Source organism: Sapajus apella, unplaced genomic scaffold (genome assembly GCF_009761245.1).
Source record: "Sapajus apella isolate SASKATOON/1434 unplaced genomic scaffold, GSC_monkey_1.0 scaffold12, whole genome shotgun sequence".
Lineage (NCBI taxonomy): Eukaryota > Metazoa > Chordata > Mammalia > Primates > Cebidae > Sapajus > Sapajus apella.
In genome coordinates this window covers 17195506-17212531 of record NW_022436952.1, presented here as the reverse complement: position 1 = coordinate 17212531, position 17026 = coordinate 17195506, and the positions used below count along the sequence as shown (strand labels likewise).

The window sequence follows — 17026 nt, the reverse complement described above, 5'->3', positions numbered from 1 at the left end:
TACAGGCATGAGCCACCACGGCCGGCCATATGTTCTATTATAATATTGATGTTGCTATACCAGTTTTCTCTTTTCTTAATTGAGACAGGGTCTTGCTCTGTCACCCAAGCTGGAATGCAGTGACATGAACACGGCTCACTGCAGCCTCAACCTCCTGGGCTCAAGCAGTCCTCTCCCCTCAGCTCCCCAAGTAGCTGGGACTACAGACACATGCCACTGCACCAGGGTAATTTTTTTGTATTATTTGTAGAGATGGGGTTTCGCTGTGTCACCCAGGGTGGTCTCAAATTGTTGAGCTCAAATGATCCACCCACCTCGGCCTTCCAAAGTGCTCGTATTATAGAAATGAGCCACCACTCCAGGCCCATATACTAGCTTTCTTGCTTTCCTTTCTTTTCTTTTCTTTTTGAAACAGAGTCTCATTCTGTTACCAGGCTGGAATACAGTGGCGTGATTTCTGCTCACTGGAACCTCCGCCTCCTGGGTTCAAGTGATTCTCCTGCCTCAGCCTCCCGAGTAGCTAGGATTACAGATGTGTGCCACCACACCCAGCTAATTTTTGTATTTTTAGTAGAGACAGGGTTTCACCATGTTGGCCAGGCTGGTCTCAAACTCCTGAAAAAAAAATTTTTTTTTTTAGAGATAAGAGTCTTGCTATATTGCCCAGGCTGGTCTTGAACTCCTGGCCTCAAGCAGTCTTCCCACCTCGGCCTCCCAAAGTGCTGGGATTACAGGTGTGAGCCGCTGAGACTGGCCTCTGTATACTAGCTTTCTTTAGGTTAGTATCTGCATGGTTTATCTTTTTCTTTAATCCTTTTATTTTCAGCCTTTTGTTGTGATTTTTAGTTGTATTTTCTGTAAGTGGCATGTAGTTGGATTTTTGTAAGTCCTGCAATGAAATATAATGGATATATTTGGTCCATTTTTATTTGTAATTACTGCTATATTTGGACATTTCTACTCTCTAATTTTATGTTTTCTGTTTAACATTCCGCCCCCATTCTTTACCTGCCTTCCGTTGCTCAAATTTTCAGTCTTGCTCCCTTGTTTCTCTCCCTGCGTTTGTGGTGACCCCTATATTTTTTAAAATATAATTTAGGCCGGGCGTGATGGCTCATGCCTGTAATCCCAGCACTTTGGGAGGCCAAGGTGGGTGAATCATGAGGTTAGGAGTTTGAGACCAGCCTGACCAACATGGTGAAATCCTGTCTGTACTAAAAATATAAAAGTTAGTCAGGCATGGTGGCATGCACCTGTAATCCCAGCTACTCAGGAGGCTGAGGCAGAAGAATTCCTTGAATCCAGGAGGCAGAGGTTGCAGTGAGCCAAGACTGCACCACTGCACTCCAGCCTGGGCAACAGAGCAAGACTCCGTCTCAAAAAACAAAAACAAAAACATATATATATATATATATTTACACACACATATTTTATATATTTTTTATATATTTGCATATGTACATATATATATAATTACAAATATTTTTACAGATAGGCTCTCATTCTGTCTCTTGCCCAGGCTGGTGTGCAAAGAGGTGATCATAACCCACAGCAGTCTTGAACTCCCAGACTCAAGAAATCCTCTGACCTCAGTCTCCCAAGTAGCCACTGCACCTGGCCAAATTTAGTGAATTATACAAGTAATTATTATTGTATAATTATAGTCATAATTGTATTATTATAGTAATAATTGTACCATAATTACAATTATTGTTATTATAATTATACAATTATTAAGATATTTAAAAATTAAAAAATAAAGGCCGGGCATGGTGGCTCACGCCTGTAATCCCAGAACTTTGGGAGGCTGAGGCAGGTGGATCACCTGAGGTCAGGAGTTTGAGACTAGCCTGACCAACATGGCCAAACCCCATTTCTACTAAAACTATAAAAATTAGCTGGGCATGGTGGCACATCCCTGTAATCCCAGCTTTTTGGGAGGCTGAGGCAGGAGAATCACTTGAACCCGGGAGGCAGAGGTTGCAGTGAGACAAGTTTGTGTCATTGCATTCCAACCTGGGCTCAAGAGTGAAACTTCGTCTCAAAAAAAATTAAAAAGAAAAAAATTAGAAAAAAAAAATGAAAAAATTAGGCTAGGAGTTATAGTGGCTCCTGCCTCTAATCCTTGCATTTTGGGAGGCCAAGGCAGGAGGATCGCTTGAGGCCAGGAGTTCAAGACAGCCTGGGCAATATAGCAAGACTTTCTCTACAAAAAATTAAAAAAAAAAAATTAGCCAGGTGTGGAAATGCCTACCTGTAGTCCCAGCTACTTGGGAGGCTGAGGTAGGAGTATCATTTTAGCCCAGGAACTGGAGACTGCAGTGAGACATGATTATGCCACTGCACTCCAGCCTGGGCAACAGAGTGAGACCCTGTCTCTAGGAAAATATATATATATATTTATATATATTTTTATAAATTATATATATATAAATATATATAATATATATAAATAAATTTATATGTACTCTGACCCAATAATTTTTATTTTCATAATTTAAAAAAATTCTACTCTTTCTGTATATTTCTATAATTTTATGCTAGGAAATGAGCAACGATATGTTCAGAAATTTACGTGCAAGGACGTTTATTAGAATAATTTATAACAGCCAAAATAGGAACTAATATTCACCAGGTGAATGAGACAGTACTATATAATGAGTAAAATCACAGTTTTGAAGTCTACATAGTGAAAATGCTACAAAAGAGGGGAAAAAGCGGGAATACAAAATTGCACATACAATTTTGGACACACATAAATAAAATTTTGGAGACACTAAATAAATTATTTCTATACATATCCATCTTACTGAATGAATGCTGAAAGTCATTGAAATATTAGGGCATCTCAGTATATGGCCACGGAGGCAACATGATATAGGAAATCCTTAAAAATTTTTTTTTTATTTTTTGAGATGGAGTCTTGCTCTGTCACCCAGGCTGGAGTGCAGTGGCATGATCTCAGCTCACTGCAACCTCCGCCTCTCCCGTTCAAGTAATTCTCCTGTCTCAGCTTCCTAAGTAGCTAGGATTACAGGCGTGCACCACCATGCCTGGCTAATCTTTTGTATTTTTTTAGTAGAAATGAGGTTTCACCATCCTGGGCTGTTCTGGAATTCCTGACCTCATGATCCGCCTGCCTTGGCCTCCCAAAGTGCTGGGATTACAGGCATGAGCCACTGCGCCCAGCCAGGGAAATCCTTGTAACTGGATAACTATTACAAGTAGATAAATCAAGTGTGATTTTTGGACTACAAAGTTCTCTCTCAATGTTTTTCTAAATATTTTATCTTTATTACAGTCTTCAAAATTTTCATTCCATTCTGCGAGTTTATACATCCATTTTGTTTGATGGTAAATTTTCTTCAAAAATTGTAGTTGGGAGGTCGAGGCAGGAGGATCACGAGGTCAAGAGATCAAGACCATCCTGCCCAACATGGTGAAGCCCTGTCTCTACTAAAAATACAAAATTTAGCCAGGTGTGGTGGTGGACACCTGTAATCCCAGCTACTTGGAGACTTAGGTAGGAGAATATCTTGAACCCAGGAGGCGGAGGTTGCAGTGAGCCGAAATCATGTCATTGCACTCCAGCCTAGGCAACAGAGCGAGACTCCATCTCAAAAAAAAAAAAAAAAAAAAAACTGTAGTTGGGCCGGGCTCCATGGCTCATGCCTGTAATCCCAGCACTTTAGAAGGCTGAGGTGGGTGTATCACTTGAGGTCAGGAGTTCAAGACCAGCCTGGCCAACATGGTTTCTACTAAAAGTACAAAAATCAGCTGGGCATGGTGGTGGGTGCCTGTAATCGCAGCTGCTCTGGAGGCTGAGGCAGGAGAATTGCCTGAATCCAGGAGTCTGAGGTTGCAGTGAGCCAAGAGATTGCGCCACTGCACTACAGCCTGGGCAACAGAGACTCCGTCTCAGAAAAAAAAAAAAATTGTAGTTGAATTTCCTGTTGAAACAATGCTGTGTGATATTCTATGGTGATTGTTCTCCCTTAATTCCCTTTACCAGTTAAAGCTTGGTTATCAAAGGTGTGTTTACATCTTTAAAGTTATATAGCTTCTGACAATGAATGTAAAATGGTTTTATTTTTTACTTTTATTTATTTATTTTATTTAAATTATTTTTATTTTTATAAGAGATGGGGTCTCACTATGTTGCTCAGGCTGGAGTGCAGTGGCTATTCACAGGCGCGATTCCACTACAGATCAGCACAGAAGTTTTGACTTGCTTCATTCCGACCTGGGCGGGTTCATCCCTCCTTAGGCAACCTGGTGGTCCCCTGCTCTGGCGAGGTCACCATATTGATGCTGAACTTAGTGTGGACACCTGATCGGCATAGCGCACTACAGCCCAGAACTCCTGGGCTCAAGCAATCCTCCCACCTCAGCCTCCCGAGTAGCTGGGACTACAGGCATGCACCACTGCGCCCAGCTAGTTTTTATTTTTTTTTAGAGATGGGGTTTCACCATGTTGGCCAGGCTGGTCTTGAACTCCTGATCTCAGGTAATCCACCTGCCTCAGTCTCCATAAGTGCTAGGATTACAGGCATGAGCCACCGTGCCTGGCATAAAAGGGGTTCTTTACATAAAAGTTTGTGAAGATATTAGCTTAGAGAGGCAAGTTAACTATGGTACTTAGAAATAAAGAGGCACATCCTTCTATGGATATCTAGTGAAGTCAGTTGCTATAATCTATTCTGTTTAAAAACCAAACTATACTAGGTCTGAATAACAAAATAATGTACATTTCCCCTAGAAGGCGGGAAGATAAACTCATACCTATGTGCCATTCCGTTTTTTCTTCTTCTGATAGTGATTGTATCTCCCCAAATGACCTAACTCAGAGGAATTTAGGAATAGTGTACTGGCTTGCTTCCCATAAAACATCCCTGTTTGTGTTGTATATTTGAAATAGTAGCAACATGATTAAGAATGTGGACTCTAGAGTCAATCAGATGGCCCTGGGTTAAAATCTCAGCCAGCTCTACTACCTACTAGCTATTTGAGATTGATGCGTTCCCTCATCTATTTATTTTTTTCTTTCTTTCTTTCTTTTTTTTGGCTAGCATCTCACTTAGCACTCATCTATTTATTTTTTAAAAAGCAGTAATAGTACTTAACTCATAGGGTTAACATTGAGATGATGTATGTAGACTGTTCTGCCAGTTTTCTGGTATCCCATGGTGAGTGCTCTAAGTACCGTGAGCATTGTCTATTATAATCACAGGGAGTAAGCAAGAGATGGGAAAACAGGGGCAGTGTTATGAGGCCGATTCAGAGAGGTTCGTGGGTTACAGGAAGAAGACAGATAAGGCTATAGCATGAAACATATTAGTGTGAGGAAGGATTTCAGATGAGGCCAGATCTGATAGTAATGAAACAGCTCCAGTGCAAGTGTTTTATAACTGGTTCTCTTTGATTCTTCTAGAGAGCCATGTCCTGCCACCGCAGCCAGCTCCTCTGGTTCCGCCGCCTCTACATTTTCTTCTCCCGGTACATGAGAATCAACTCATTGAGCTTCCTCTGAAGCCTTGAAGGGTTTTCAGATCCAAGGAACAAAGGGTAAAATAGACAAAGGAGTGCAGGGGACCTGGCATGGTGCTGGCTTATTTGCCTGAGCTAAAGGAGATCCCTGCTAAAGCAGCCTCTGCAAAAGGGAGCCCATGTAGGCCAGGGACTGTCCAAACTCCAGCTTCTTCCCCTGGGAAAAAACCCAAAGAACCAAAAACAAACCAACCCAAGGATAATAGTAGCTACCCTGCTAGTTTCTCAAGTTCTCGTGAGAAACAATTTACATAATGACACAGTACATGTGGAACACCTAGCCCAGTGCCTGGGCAGATCCCTATTATCATAAATGACTGTTAAAGTGCTGTAAAAACGTTCCACAGATGTGACTTTTGATGTTTCCAAAGTGGGTTCACCAAAAACACATATACACAATGCAACAGTGTGTGTTGAGCTGGGTCAATCATAATTTCTTTGATTTTTCTTTTATCAGAATGGGGGTCTAAGAAAAACTTGCCCTATTTAACAGGACAGCTGTTGATTGAAGCATCTAAGTACAGATCACTGGGGTGGGAACTGTTTTATACAGAGACGATTACAAGGGCTCTGCCTCAAAGAGCTTACATTCAAATATGTCAGCTCTCAGTCTTTTTGGAGAAGTAGGAAATAGGAAGAGAAATCTGGGACTTAACACAAAACATTCAAGAACCTGATGTCTTAAAATTGTCCTACAAACAAAAGCTGTCTGAAAGATCTGGCTTGGAAACTACTCTGAGAATCCAACTAATGGTCCAGGGAAGTGGCCTGAGGCCGGGAAGCTCAGTGATGGAGAGAGCACAGGCTGGTAGCCCTGCCACTGAAGCCAGAATGACCAGCCGTGCAATCAAAGGCAAGGTGCTGAACCTTTCTCTGCCTCAGTTCTCTCATCTGCAAATGGGAGATAAGGATCCCAACCCTGAACAAGATAATACATGAAGGTGCATATCAAAGAGTCCTGCATGCTCTCCCAGGTAGGTATTCCCTCCACCTGCCACAGGAAACCCTGAATTGATTTCTCCACAGCTGCAGGTTAGAGACCTGCTTGTTCAGGCTCTCCACCTCAACTTGTCCCTTTTCTTAGTGTCACCAGTATCTTGAATGCCTCCTAGGGGCCACATGAGACTCATAGAGCTATTAGGCCCTGAAGTTGAAATCAAAAATGCAAATCTGGTTAAGTGATTTGTCTGCTTAAACTTTGTCAATAGCTCCTAATAGCCTCCATGTGAAAGTGTGACCAGAAGCAGTAAACACTGGCTAGAGTGTGGTAAGACAGGCTGACCTCTGTCCTGTTACTAGGAAGACAGACACTGACCTAGTCTTTCCGAACAGAAACTCTGCTAAGAGCTTTTAAAATATGCACACTGTATGACTTAAGGCATACTTAGAAAATCAAAATTATGTACACACTGGCTGGGTACAGTGGCTCACACTTGTAATCTCAGCATTTTGGGAGGCCGAGGTAGGTGGATCACTTGAGGCTAGGAGTTTGAGACCAGCCTGACCAATGTGGCAAAACCCTGTGTCTACTAAAAATACAAAAATTAGCTGAGTGTGGTGGCAGAAGCCTGTGGTCCCACTTACTCGGAAGGCCGACTTGCAAGAATAGCTTGAACCTAGAAGGTAGAGGCTGTAGTGAGCTGAGAACGCACCACTGCACTCTGGCCTGGGCGACAAAGCAAAACTGTGTGTGTGTATGTATATATATATATATATATATATATATTTGAATCTTAGAGGTTAGAAAGATGAACAAAATTATCAATATTTGCTTCTGGATGGTGAGACTTAAAACTTATTTCTTGCCTCTTTTGTTTTACTGTACATTCCAACTTTTTTGAAAGAATTAAGTAAAAGTAGGCCAGGGGCAGTAGCTCATACCTGTAACCCCAGCACCTTGGGAGGTTGAGGTGGGTGAATCACCTGAGGTCTGGAGTTCAAGACCAGCCTGGCCAACATGGTGAAACCCCAGCACTACTAAAAATACAAAAATTAGCTGGGAATGGTGGTGCATGCCTGTAATCCCAGCTACTCGGGAGGCTGAGGCAGGAGATTCGCTCGAACCCAGGAGGTGGAGGTTGCAGTGAGCTGAGATCGCGCCACTGCACTCCAGCCCAGGCAACAGAGCGAGACTCCGTCTCAAAAAATAACTAGATTAATTAATTAAATAAATAAAACATAAAAAATTAAAAAAGAGAGGGTGGCTGCATCTGAGGCTGTAGGTTCTACTCTGGATTCTGGAAAGAAGACAGACCGGAACTGGGCTCTCTTTGGTACCAACAGAGAGCCAAGGAACAGCAGCGCAGGAGGGAAGGAAGCCCCTGGAGGCCGGTTAGCGTAGCCACTAGCAGTGCCTTGGTGAGAAAAGAACCCTCCAGATGCAGCCCTGTGGACACTTGTCCTGGCAAGAAAAGAGAGTCCTTGTGCAAATTATCAAAAGTCTTTCCTGCAGGCAAACACACTCCCTCCCCAGGCCACAAACAACCTTATAAGAGGAGCAGAGACTTAAGCATCCACTTAGCAAGATGCCCTTGTTTGGTTAACAATCTTCCAAACTAGGCAGCAGCAGCCCCAAAGCCTGGAGCAAAAATCATAATTTCATGGTTCCTTGAAGGAACACCTATGTCAAAGAGACCTGCAAGCAATTCCCCACCCACCCCATCCTCCGCAAGGGCTGATGGTTTGCCAGTTCTCACCTCGGCCCAGAGAGCAGAACTCCCCTCTTGGCCACTACTCAGCAGCCCTGACTCATTAAGGAAACATAAAAACGCAGAGCAACCAGACACAGTACAAAAAGGGAACCCTCACCTGAGGAGGCACAGAGGGAGGGGATTCCCATTCCCTGGAAAAGGCAGATCTCACTGAAGTAGCAATTAAATGGAAGAGACTTTATCAGAAACAGTGAAAGCCCAGGCACTGGCCCAGGAAAAAAAGCATGCTTCTCCATGGTGACCAAATTAGTAATGCGGAATATCAAGTAGAAGATATATCACCGAACAAAGAGGTAAAAAAGCTGAGAAATGGAAATAAGGGTGGCAAAGAGAGTTGAGAACACCTTCAGGAGAGCTAACATGAATAATGGAAGTCGCAGAAGGAGCAAAAGCAGGAGGCTAATAAAGGAGAACTTCCGTAATCTGAAGGAGACAGTACACCAAAAGAGCCCGCCAAATCCTAAGCAGCTTTGATTTTTAAAACAGATGCACAAATATGCTGTGAAATTCCTAAATTCCAAGTCAGAAGGGGGAGATTAAAGTATTCAGAAGGTCTCCTCTGGGGGCCGGACCTTGTGGCTCGTGCGTGTAATCCCAGCACTTTGGGAGGCTGAGGTAGGCAGATCACTTGAAGTCAGGAGTTTGAGACCAGCCTGGCCAACATCGAGAAACTCCGTCTCTACTAAACATACAAAAGTAAGCCAGGCGTGGTAGTGCATGCCTGTAATCCCAGCTACTTGGGAGGCTGAGGCAGAAGAATCACTTGAACCCAGGAGGCGGAGGTTGCAGTGAGCTGAGATGGTGCCATTGCACTTCAGCCTGGACTACAGAGTGAGACTCCATCTCAAAACAAAAACAAACAAAAAGGCCTCCTCTGGGGCCAAGGGGAAGCTGGGCTGGGGGTAAAGCCGCAGGGTGACAAATAGACAAGTGATGGGCTGCAGTCTGGATTGTGAGGAACTGAAGGTAAACACTTCCAGGACTGAAAAGCATGGGATTGCAATTAACAAAGAGGAAAGCAGGAAATAAAGAGAAACTTAAAAGGCTGCAAAAGTAAGAAAAAAGGAAAGAGTATAAAATGTGATAAATATAATAGAAGTAATACAAAAAGAATAAAATCAGAGTTACTTCAAAAAATATAAATAAACTGAATTTCCCTACCAAAACAGACTGTGAAATCAATGTATTAGAAAACAAAATCTATCTACATCTAAAAGTAACAAAGGCTAAAAATAAAAGGATGAACCATATATAGCAGGAGAACAAAAAGAAGGAAAGAGCAACACCAGAAATCCAGGCCAGGCCCAATATGACACTAAGAAGCATTAAACTGGACGAAGATGGGCATTTTAACAGGTTCACTCCATGAGATGATAGGCACCAAGCATTACAGTAGCCAGATATATAGAACAAAACCTTCCAGAAATATAAGACCTTTATTTAAAAACAAAACCAAACAAAACACCATGATAAAATTCTTCCAGAATTTTGAAAAATCAAGTTAGCAAAAAAATAATAACATAGAACATTTGAATAAAGCAAACATTCACTTATGTTTTAGAACATTTACAAAAGCCAACTGTTTATTGGCCACTGATATCCATTTATTTATTTATTTATTTGAGACAGGGTCTTGCTCTGTCATCCAGGCTTGGAATGCAATGGCGTGATCACAGCTCACTGCAGCCTCAAACTCCTGGGCTTGAGGAACTCTCTGCCTCAGTCTCCCAAGTAGTTGGGACTACAGGCATGTGCCACCACCCTTGTTCTTTTGTTTTTTTTTGTTTCAGATGGAGCCTCACTCCGTTGCCCAGGCTGGAGTACAGTGGTGCAATCTCCACTCACTGGTTGCCTCCCGGGTTCAAGCGATTCTCCTGCCTTAGCCTCCCAAGTAGCTGTAATTACAGATGTGTGCCACCATGCCCGGCTCATTTTTGTATTTTTAGTAGAGACAGGATTTCACCATGTGGGCCAGGCTGGTCTCAAACTCCTGATCTCAGATGATCTGCCCACCTTGGCATCCCAAAGTACTAGGATTACAGACATGAGCCACCACATTTGTTTGTTTGCTTGTTTTAATGAGACAGGATCTTGCTATGTTGACCACTTTGGCCTCCCAAAACGCTGGGATTACAGGCATAAGCCACTGCACCCAGCAGAGAATTCCCTAATAAATTCCTTAATGTAGAGATTTAACAGCCTACGATTTTTTTTTTTTTTTTGAGTCTCACTCTTGTTGCCCAGGCTGGAGTGCAATGGCACAATGTTGGCTCATCACAACCTCTGGCTCTTGGGTTCAAGCGATTCTTCTGCCTCAGCCTCCCAAGTAGCTGGGATTACAGGCATCTGCCACCGTGCCCGGCTAATTTTGTATTTTTAGTAGAGATGGGGTTTCTCCATGTTGTTCAGGCTGGTCTCGAACTCCTGACCTCAGGTGATCCACAGGCCTTAGCTTTCCAAAGTGCTGAGATTATAGGCGTGAGCCACCATGCCCGGCTGCCACTTTCTTTGATCATAATTAAATAACATGCATGTAAATAATAAAATTACTAAGGAGGGGTATCAACAACACTACTCGGAAATCAAGAGGCCCCTTCCTAAATAACCCCTAGATGAAAGAGGAAATTAAAATTGGTATTGCAAATTATCTAGAAAGTAATAAAAATTATACTTCATGTGAGTGTAATTTAGGTAATTTGTAGTCTTAAATGCTTAAATTTTTAAAAGATTGAAAATGAGTGAACTACATGATTCAATTTGAGAAAATCAAAAATAGAAACCAATAGCAAGAGGGACTTAACAGAGATAAAGGATTAGATTAAATCAGTGAAACCAAAAAATAGTGGAAAGGATAACTTTTCTTTGAAAAATGAAATAAGCCAATATACAGCAAGTCTAATTCAGGAAAAGAAAAAATAAAAGTGCAGTTATTGGGAGCATATGGATATATGACCACAAAAGTGAAAAAGGATGAAAAACAAAAAAGATTATATGGTTTGAGGTCAGGAGTTCAAGACCAGCCTTGGCAATATAGTGAACTAAATATACAAAAATTAGCCAGGGAGATGGAGGTGGGAAAATGGCTTGAGCATGGGAGACAGAGGTTGCATTTTGCCACTACACTCCAGCCTGGGCGACAGAACCAGACCCTGTTCAAAAAAATAATAGAAAATAAGTATTGGTGAGGATGTGAAAAAATTGGAATCCTCATACATCGTTGGTGGGAAAGGAAATGATGCCGCTGCTATGGAAAACCCTTTGATGATTCCTTAGTAATTTTAACAAGGATTTACCATATGACTCAGCAGTTCCAGTCGTAGGTACAGATCCCATAGAACAGAAAACATTCAGACAAAACCTTGTAAATGAGTATTCATAGCAATATTATTCATAATATCCTCAAAGTAGAAACAACTCAAATGTCTATCTATCAACTGGTGAATAAACAAAATACTACATTTTATCATTAGCTATAAAAAGGAACAAAGTCCTGATGCATGCTATAAGGCACATGAACTTCAACAGCATTTTTTTTTTTTTTTTTTTTTTTTCATTTTTTGAGAAGGAGTTTTGCTCTTGTTGCCCAGGCTGGAGTGCAGTGGCAAAATCTCAGCTCACTGCAACCTCCGCCTCCTAGGCAGCGATTCTCCTGCCTCAGCCTGCCAAATATCTGGGATTATAAGCACATGCCAGCACACCTGGCTAATTTTTGTATTTTTAGCAGAGATGGGGTTTCACCATGTTGGCCAGGCTGGTCTTGAACTCCTGACCTCAAGCAATCCATCCTCCTCGGCCTCCCAAAGTGCTGGGATTACAGGTGTGAGCCACCGCACCCGGCCTCAACAGCATTATGCTAAGTGCAAAAAGCCAGACACAGAAGCTCACCTATGTAGAATTCTATTCATATGAAATGTTTAAAATAGATGCATTTTGAGATGGAAAACAGATTAGTAGTTGCCAGAGGCTGGAGGGAGTGGGGAGTGGGGGTGGCTGCTAATGGTACAAGATTTCTTCCTTTTTTTTTTTTGGAAACGGAGTTTCGCTCTTGTTACCCAGGCTGGAGTGTAATGGCGTGATCTCAGCTCACTGCAACCTCCGCCTCCTGGGTTCAAGCAATTCTCCTGCCTCAGCCTCCTGAGTAGCTGGGAATACAGGCACGCGCCACCATGCCCAGCTAATTTTTTGTAGTTTTAGTAGAGATGGGGTTTCACCATGTTGATCAAGATGGTCTCGATCTCTTGACCTCGTTATCCACCCGCCTCAGCCTCCCAAAGTGCTGGGATTACAGGCGTGAGCCACCGTGCCCGGCCTGATTTCTTCCTTTTAAAACAAATTTTATATATTAAAAATATTTTTAACATAGGGTCCTCCCTTGTCACCCAGGCTGGAGTACAGTGGTGTGATCATAGTTCACTGTAACCTAGAACTCGTAGGCTCAAGTGATCCTTCCACCTCAGCCTCCCAAGTAGCTAGGACTACAGGAGTGTGCCATCACACCTGGCTATTTATTTATTTATTTATTTTGTCAGTCTCTGTAGCCCAGACTGGAGTGCAGTAGGTGATTTTGGATCATTGCAGCCTCCACCTCCTGGGTTCAAATGATTCTCCTGCCTCAGTCTCCCAGGTAGCTGGGATTACAAGACGCCTGCCACCACGCCCGGCTAATTTTTCTATTTTTAGTAGAGATGGGTTTTCACCATGTTGGCCAGGATGGTCTCGATCTCCTAACCTCATGATCCACTCTCCTTGGCCTCCCAAAGTGCTGAGAGTACAAGTGTCCAGGAGTGGTGGCTCAAGCCTGTAATCCCAGCACTTTGGGAGGCCGAGACAGGTGGATCACCTGAGGTCAGGATTTCGAGACCAGCATGGCCAACATTGTGAAACCCTGTCTCTACTTAAAATACAAAAACAGCTGGGCATGGTGGCAGGCGCCTGTAGTCCCAGCTACTTGGGAGGCTAAGGCAGGAGAATCGCTTGAACTTGGGAGGTGGAGGTTTCAGAGATCATGCCATTGCACTCCAGCCTAGGCAACAAGAGAGAAATTCTGTTTCAAAAAATAAAATTAAATTAAAAATGCATATCCTTCAGCTCAGCAATCCCACTTCTGTATGCTCAAATAATACACATATGTATGTATAAAGAGGTATGTACAAGGTTGTTCACTGTCAACACTCTTGGTAATAGCAAAAAACTGGAAACAACCATAATTTCCATGAAAAAAAGAATAGCTAAATAAACTACACCCAACATTATGCTATTCTACACAACAGTTAATAATGAGGATATGTATGTTTATATGAAAATATCAAGATGTAACTAAATAAAAAAATGCAACCGGCTACAGTGGCTCACACCTATAATCCCAGCAGTTAGGGAGGCTGAGGCAGGAGGCTCACTTGAGACCAGGAGTTTGAGACCAGCCTGGGCAACGTAGCATGACCCCATCTTTACAAAAAGTTAAAAAAACTAGCCAGGTGTGGTGGCACACACCTGTAGGCTGTGGTAGGATTGCTACCACAGTAAGAAGTTCAAGGTTACAGTGAGCTATGATCATGTATCTCTAAAAATATATATATATTACTATATATAATATATAATATATAAGTAAGAAGAAGTTCAAGGTTACAGTAAGAAGTTCAAGGTTACAGTGAGCTATGATCGTGTATCTCTAAAAAAAAAATTCCTTTTTGAGATGGAGTCTCACTCTGTCACCCAGCCTAGAGTGCAGTGGCGCGACCACTGCTCACTGCAGCCTCAACTTCCTGGGATCAGGTGATCCTCCCACCTCAGCCTCCTGAGTAACTGGGACTACAGGCAAGCACCAACACACCCGGCTAATTTTTTTTTTTGAGACAGTCTTGCTCTGTCACCCAGAATGGATTGCTATGGCACAATCTTGGCTCACTGCAACCGTCGCTTCCCAGGTTCAAGCAATTATCTTGCCTCAGCCTCCTGAGTAGCTGGGACTAAGGGTGTATGCCAACATGCCCAGCTAATTTTTGTATTTTTAGTAGAGACAGGGTTTCACCATGTTGGCTAGGCTGGTCTTGAACTCCTGACCTCAGGTAATCCACCTGCCTTGGCCTCCCAAAGTACTAGGATTACAGGCGTGAGCCACCATGCCCAGCCCCAGTTTTTGTATTTTTAGTAGATACAGGATTTTGCCATGTTCTCCCAAAGTGCTGGGAATACAGGTGTGAGCCACCCTGCCTGACCCCTGTATAATTTTAAAATTAAAAAAAATAGGCTGGGTGTGGTGGCACACACTTGTAGGCTGTGGTAGGATTGCTTGAAGTAAGAAGTTCAAGGTTACAGTGAGCTATGATCATGTATCTCTAATAATATATATATTTTATTATATATAATATATAATACATAATATATATTTTATTATTTTATATAATATATATTATATATATTTTATTTCATATATATGTTTTTTATATATATATAAATAATACCTGGAGTTCTGGCCCTCAAAATCCCATCCTTTTGGGTGCGTCTTCCAGTCTTTGGAGTGAACTTGGCCATCAGTGATTCTGAAGAGGTAGTGACCACACAGAACCTCAGCACAGCAAACTGAGAAACTGGCCATTTTTATTGTATTTTATTGTTTTTTGGAGGCAGGGGGTCTTACTATATTGCCCAGGCTGGTCTTGAACTCCTGGGCTCAAGTGATCCTCCTGCCTCAGCCTCCCATAGTGCTGTATTAACAGATATGAGCCACTATGCCTGCCTGGCCATCTATATTTGTTTTTTTGTTTTTGTTTTTGAGACGAAGTCTTGCTGTCACCCAGACTGGTGTGCAATGGCACCATCTCAGCTCACTGCAACCTCTGCCGCCTAGGCTCAAGCGATTCTCCTGCCTTAGACTTCCAAGTAGCTGGGATTACAGGTGCCCGCCACCACACCCAGCTAATTTTTGTATTTTTAGTAGAGACAGGATTTCACCATGTTGGACGGGCTGGTCTCGAACTCCTGACCTCAGGTGATCCACCCACCTCAGCCTCCCAGAGTGCTGGGATTACAGGTGTGAGCCACTGCACCTGGTCTTTTAATTCTTTTTTTTTTTCCTCAGAGACCTTTATTATGAGATCTTTATTTCTTCTCCCTGTTGTTTTCCTAGTCTATCTCACAAATCATTTAATGATTAATTTTCCTAAAGAGAAAATATTTATTAAGCATGTGCCATTATTTGTACTCAGTATTTGGTAATGGCAAGAATGTTTGAGGAAAGTTAACATAACTTTCTTTTTTTTTTTTTTTTTTTTGAGACACAGTTTTTCTCTTTTTTTCCACGGGGGGGGGCAATGGGGCGATCTCGGCTCACCGCAACCTCCGCCTCCTGGGTTCAGGCAATTCTCCTGCCTCAGCCTCCCGAGTAGCTGGGATTACAGGCACGCGCCACCATGCCCAGCTAATTTTTTGTAGTTTTAGTAGAGACGGGGTTTCACCATGTTGACCAGGATGGTCTCGATCTCTTGACCTCGTGATCCACCCGCCTCGGCCTCCCAAAGTGCTGGGATTACAGGCGTGAGCCACCACGCCCGGCAACATAACTTTCTGATCTCAACAGACCTTTCTGATTTCTTCATTACTTCTTCCCATTAAAAGCCTCCAATTTCTGTCTCTCTTTTTTTTTTTTTTTTTTTTTTTTTTTTTTGAGATGGAGTCTCACTCTGTAGCCAGGCTGGAGTGCAGAGGCGTGATCTCGGCTCACTGCAACTTCCGACTCCCAGGTTCATGGGCTTCTCCCGCCTCAGCCTCCTGAGTAGCTAGGATTACAGGTGCTTGCCACCACATCCAACTAATTTTTGTATTTTTAGTAGAGATGGAGTTTTGACCATGTTGGCCAGGATGGTCTTGATCTCTTGACCTCATGATCTGCCTGCCTCAGCCTCCCAAAGTGCTAGGATTACAGGCATAAATAAGCCACCACACCCAGCCCTTTTTTTTTTTTTTTTTTAAATGAGATGGAGTCTGGCTGTGTCTCCCAGGGTGGAATGCATGACATCATTATAGCTCACTGCAGTCTCAAAACTTCTGGGCTCATGCGGTCCTCAGCTTCCTGAGTAGCTGGGACTACAGGTGCGTGCCGCCACATGCAGCTTCAGCATGGCTTGCATGTGTGTACGTCTGTTCAGTCACTCCTCCCCTCTGTCACCTTAAATCTTGCTTCTTTTAAAAATAGGATCAAAGTTGTTTCGTGGGTACAGAATTTCAGTTTTGCAAGATGAAGAGTTCTGGAGATGGATGGCAGTGATGGTTGCACAACAATGTGATTGTACTTAACACTGCTGAATTGTATACTTCAAAATGGCTAAGGCTGAGTGCAGTGGCACATGTCTGTAATCACAACACTTTGGGAGGCCGAGGCAGGAGGACCGCTTGAGCCCAGGAGTTTGAGACCAGTCTGAACATGGAGTGACCTTGTCTCTATGAAAAATATTAGCCAGGTGTGGTGGCACACATCTGTAGTCCCAGCTACTCCAGAAGCTAAGGTGGGGGATCTCAAGTCCAAGTCAAGGCTACAGTGAGCCATGTTCATGGACTGCATTCCAGCCTGGGTGACACAGCAAGGCCGTCTCAAAATAAGTAGGGAGACTCTATCTCTAAATAAATTAGCAGTTGATGATAAATTTTATGTGTACTTTACAACTTAAAAGAAATTAGGGCTGGGCGTGGTGGCTCACGCCTGTAATCCAAGCACTTTGGAGGCCAAGGCAGGTGGATCAACTGAGGTTGGGAGTTCACAACCAGCCTGACCA

General features: G+C 42.9%; 1 protein-coding gene across 2 annotated transcripts in view; it reads left to right on the top strand.

Annotated features, from left to right (window-relative positions):
- Window positions 1-17026, top strand: part of PIGL (phosphatidylinositol glycan anchor biosynthesis class L) — a 111130-nt gene that overhangs the window by 92504 nt on the left and 1600 nt on the right. The window contains exon 7 of one of the 2 annotated variants that reach the window (XM_032280202.1): window positions 5432-6729. The exons of the other annotated variant lie outside the window; for it this stretch is intronic. Coding sequence (XP_032136093.1) covers window positions 5432-5530 — 99 coding nt within the window. The 3' untranslated portion in view covers window positions 5531-6729. Of the gene's footprint in view, window positions 1-5431; window positions 6730-17026 lie in introns of those variants that run through there. 2 annotated transcript variants of the gene reach the window in all.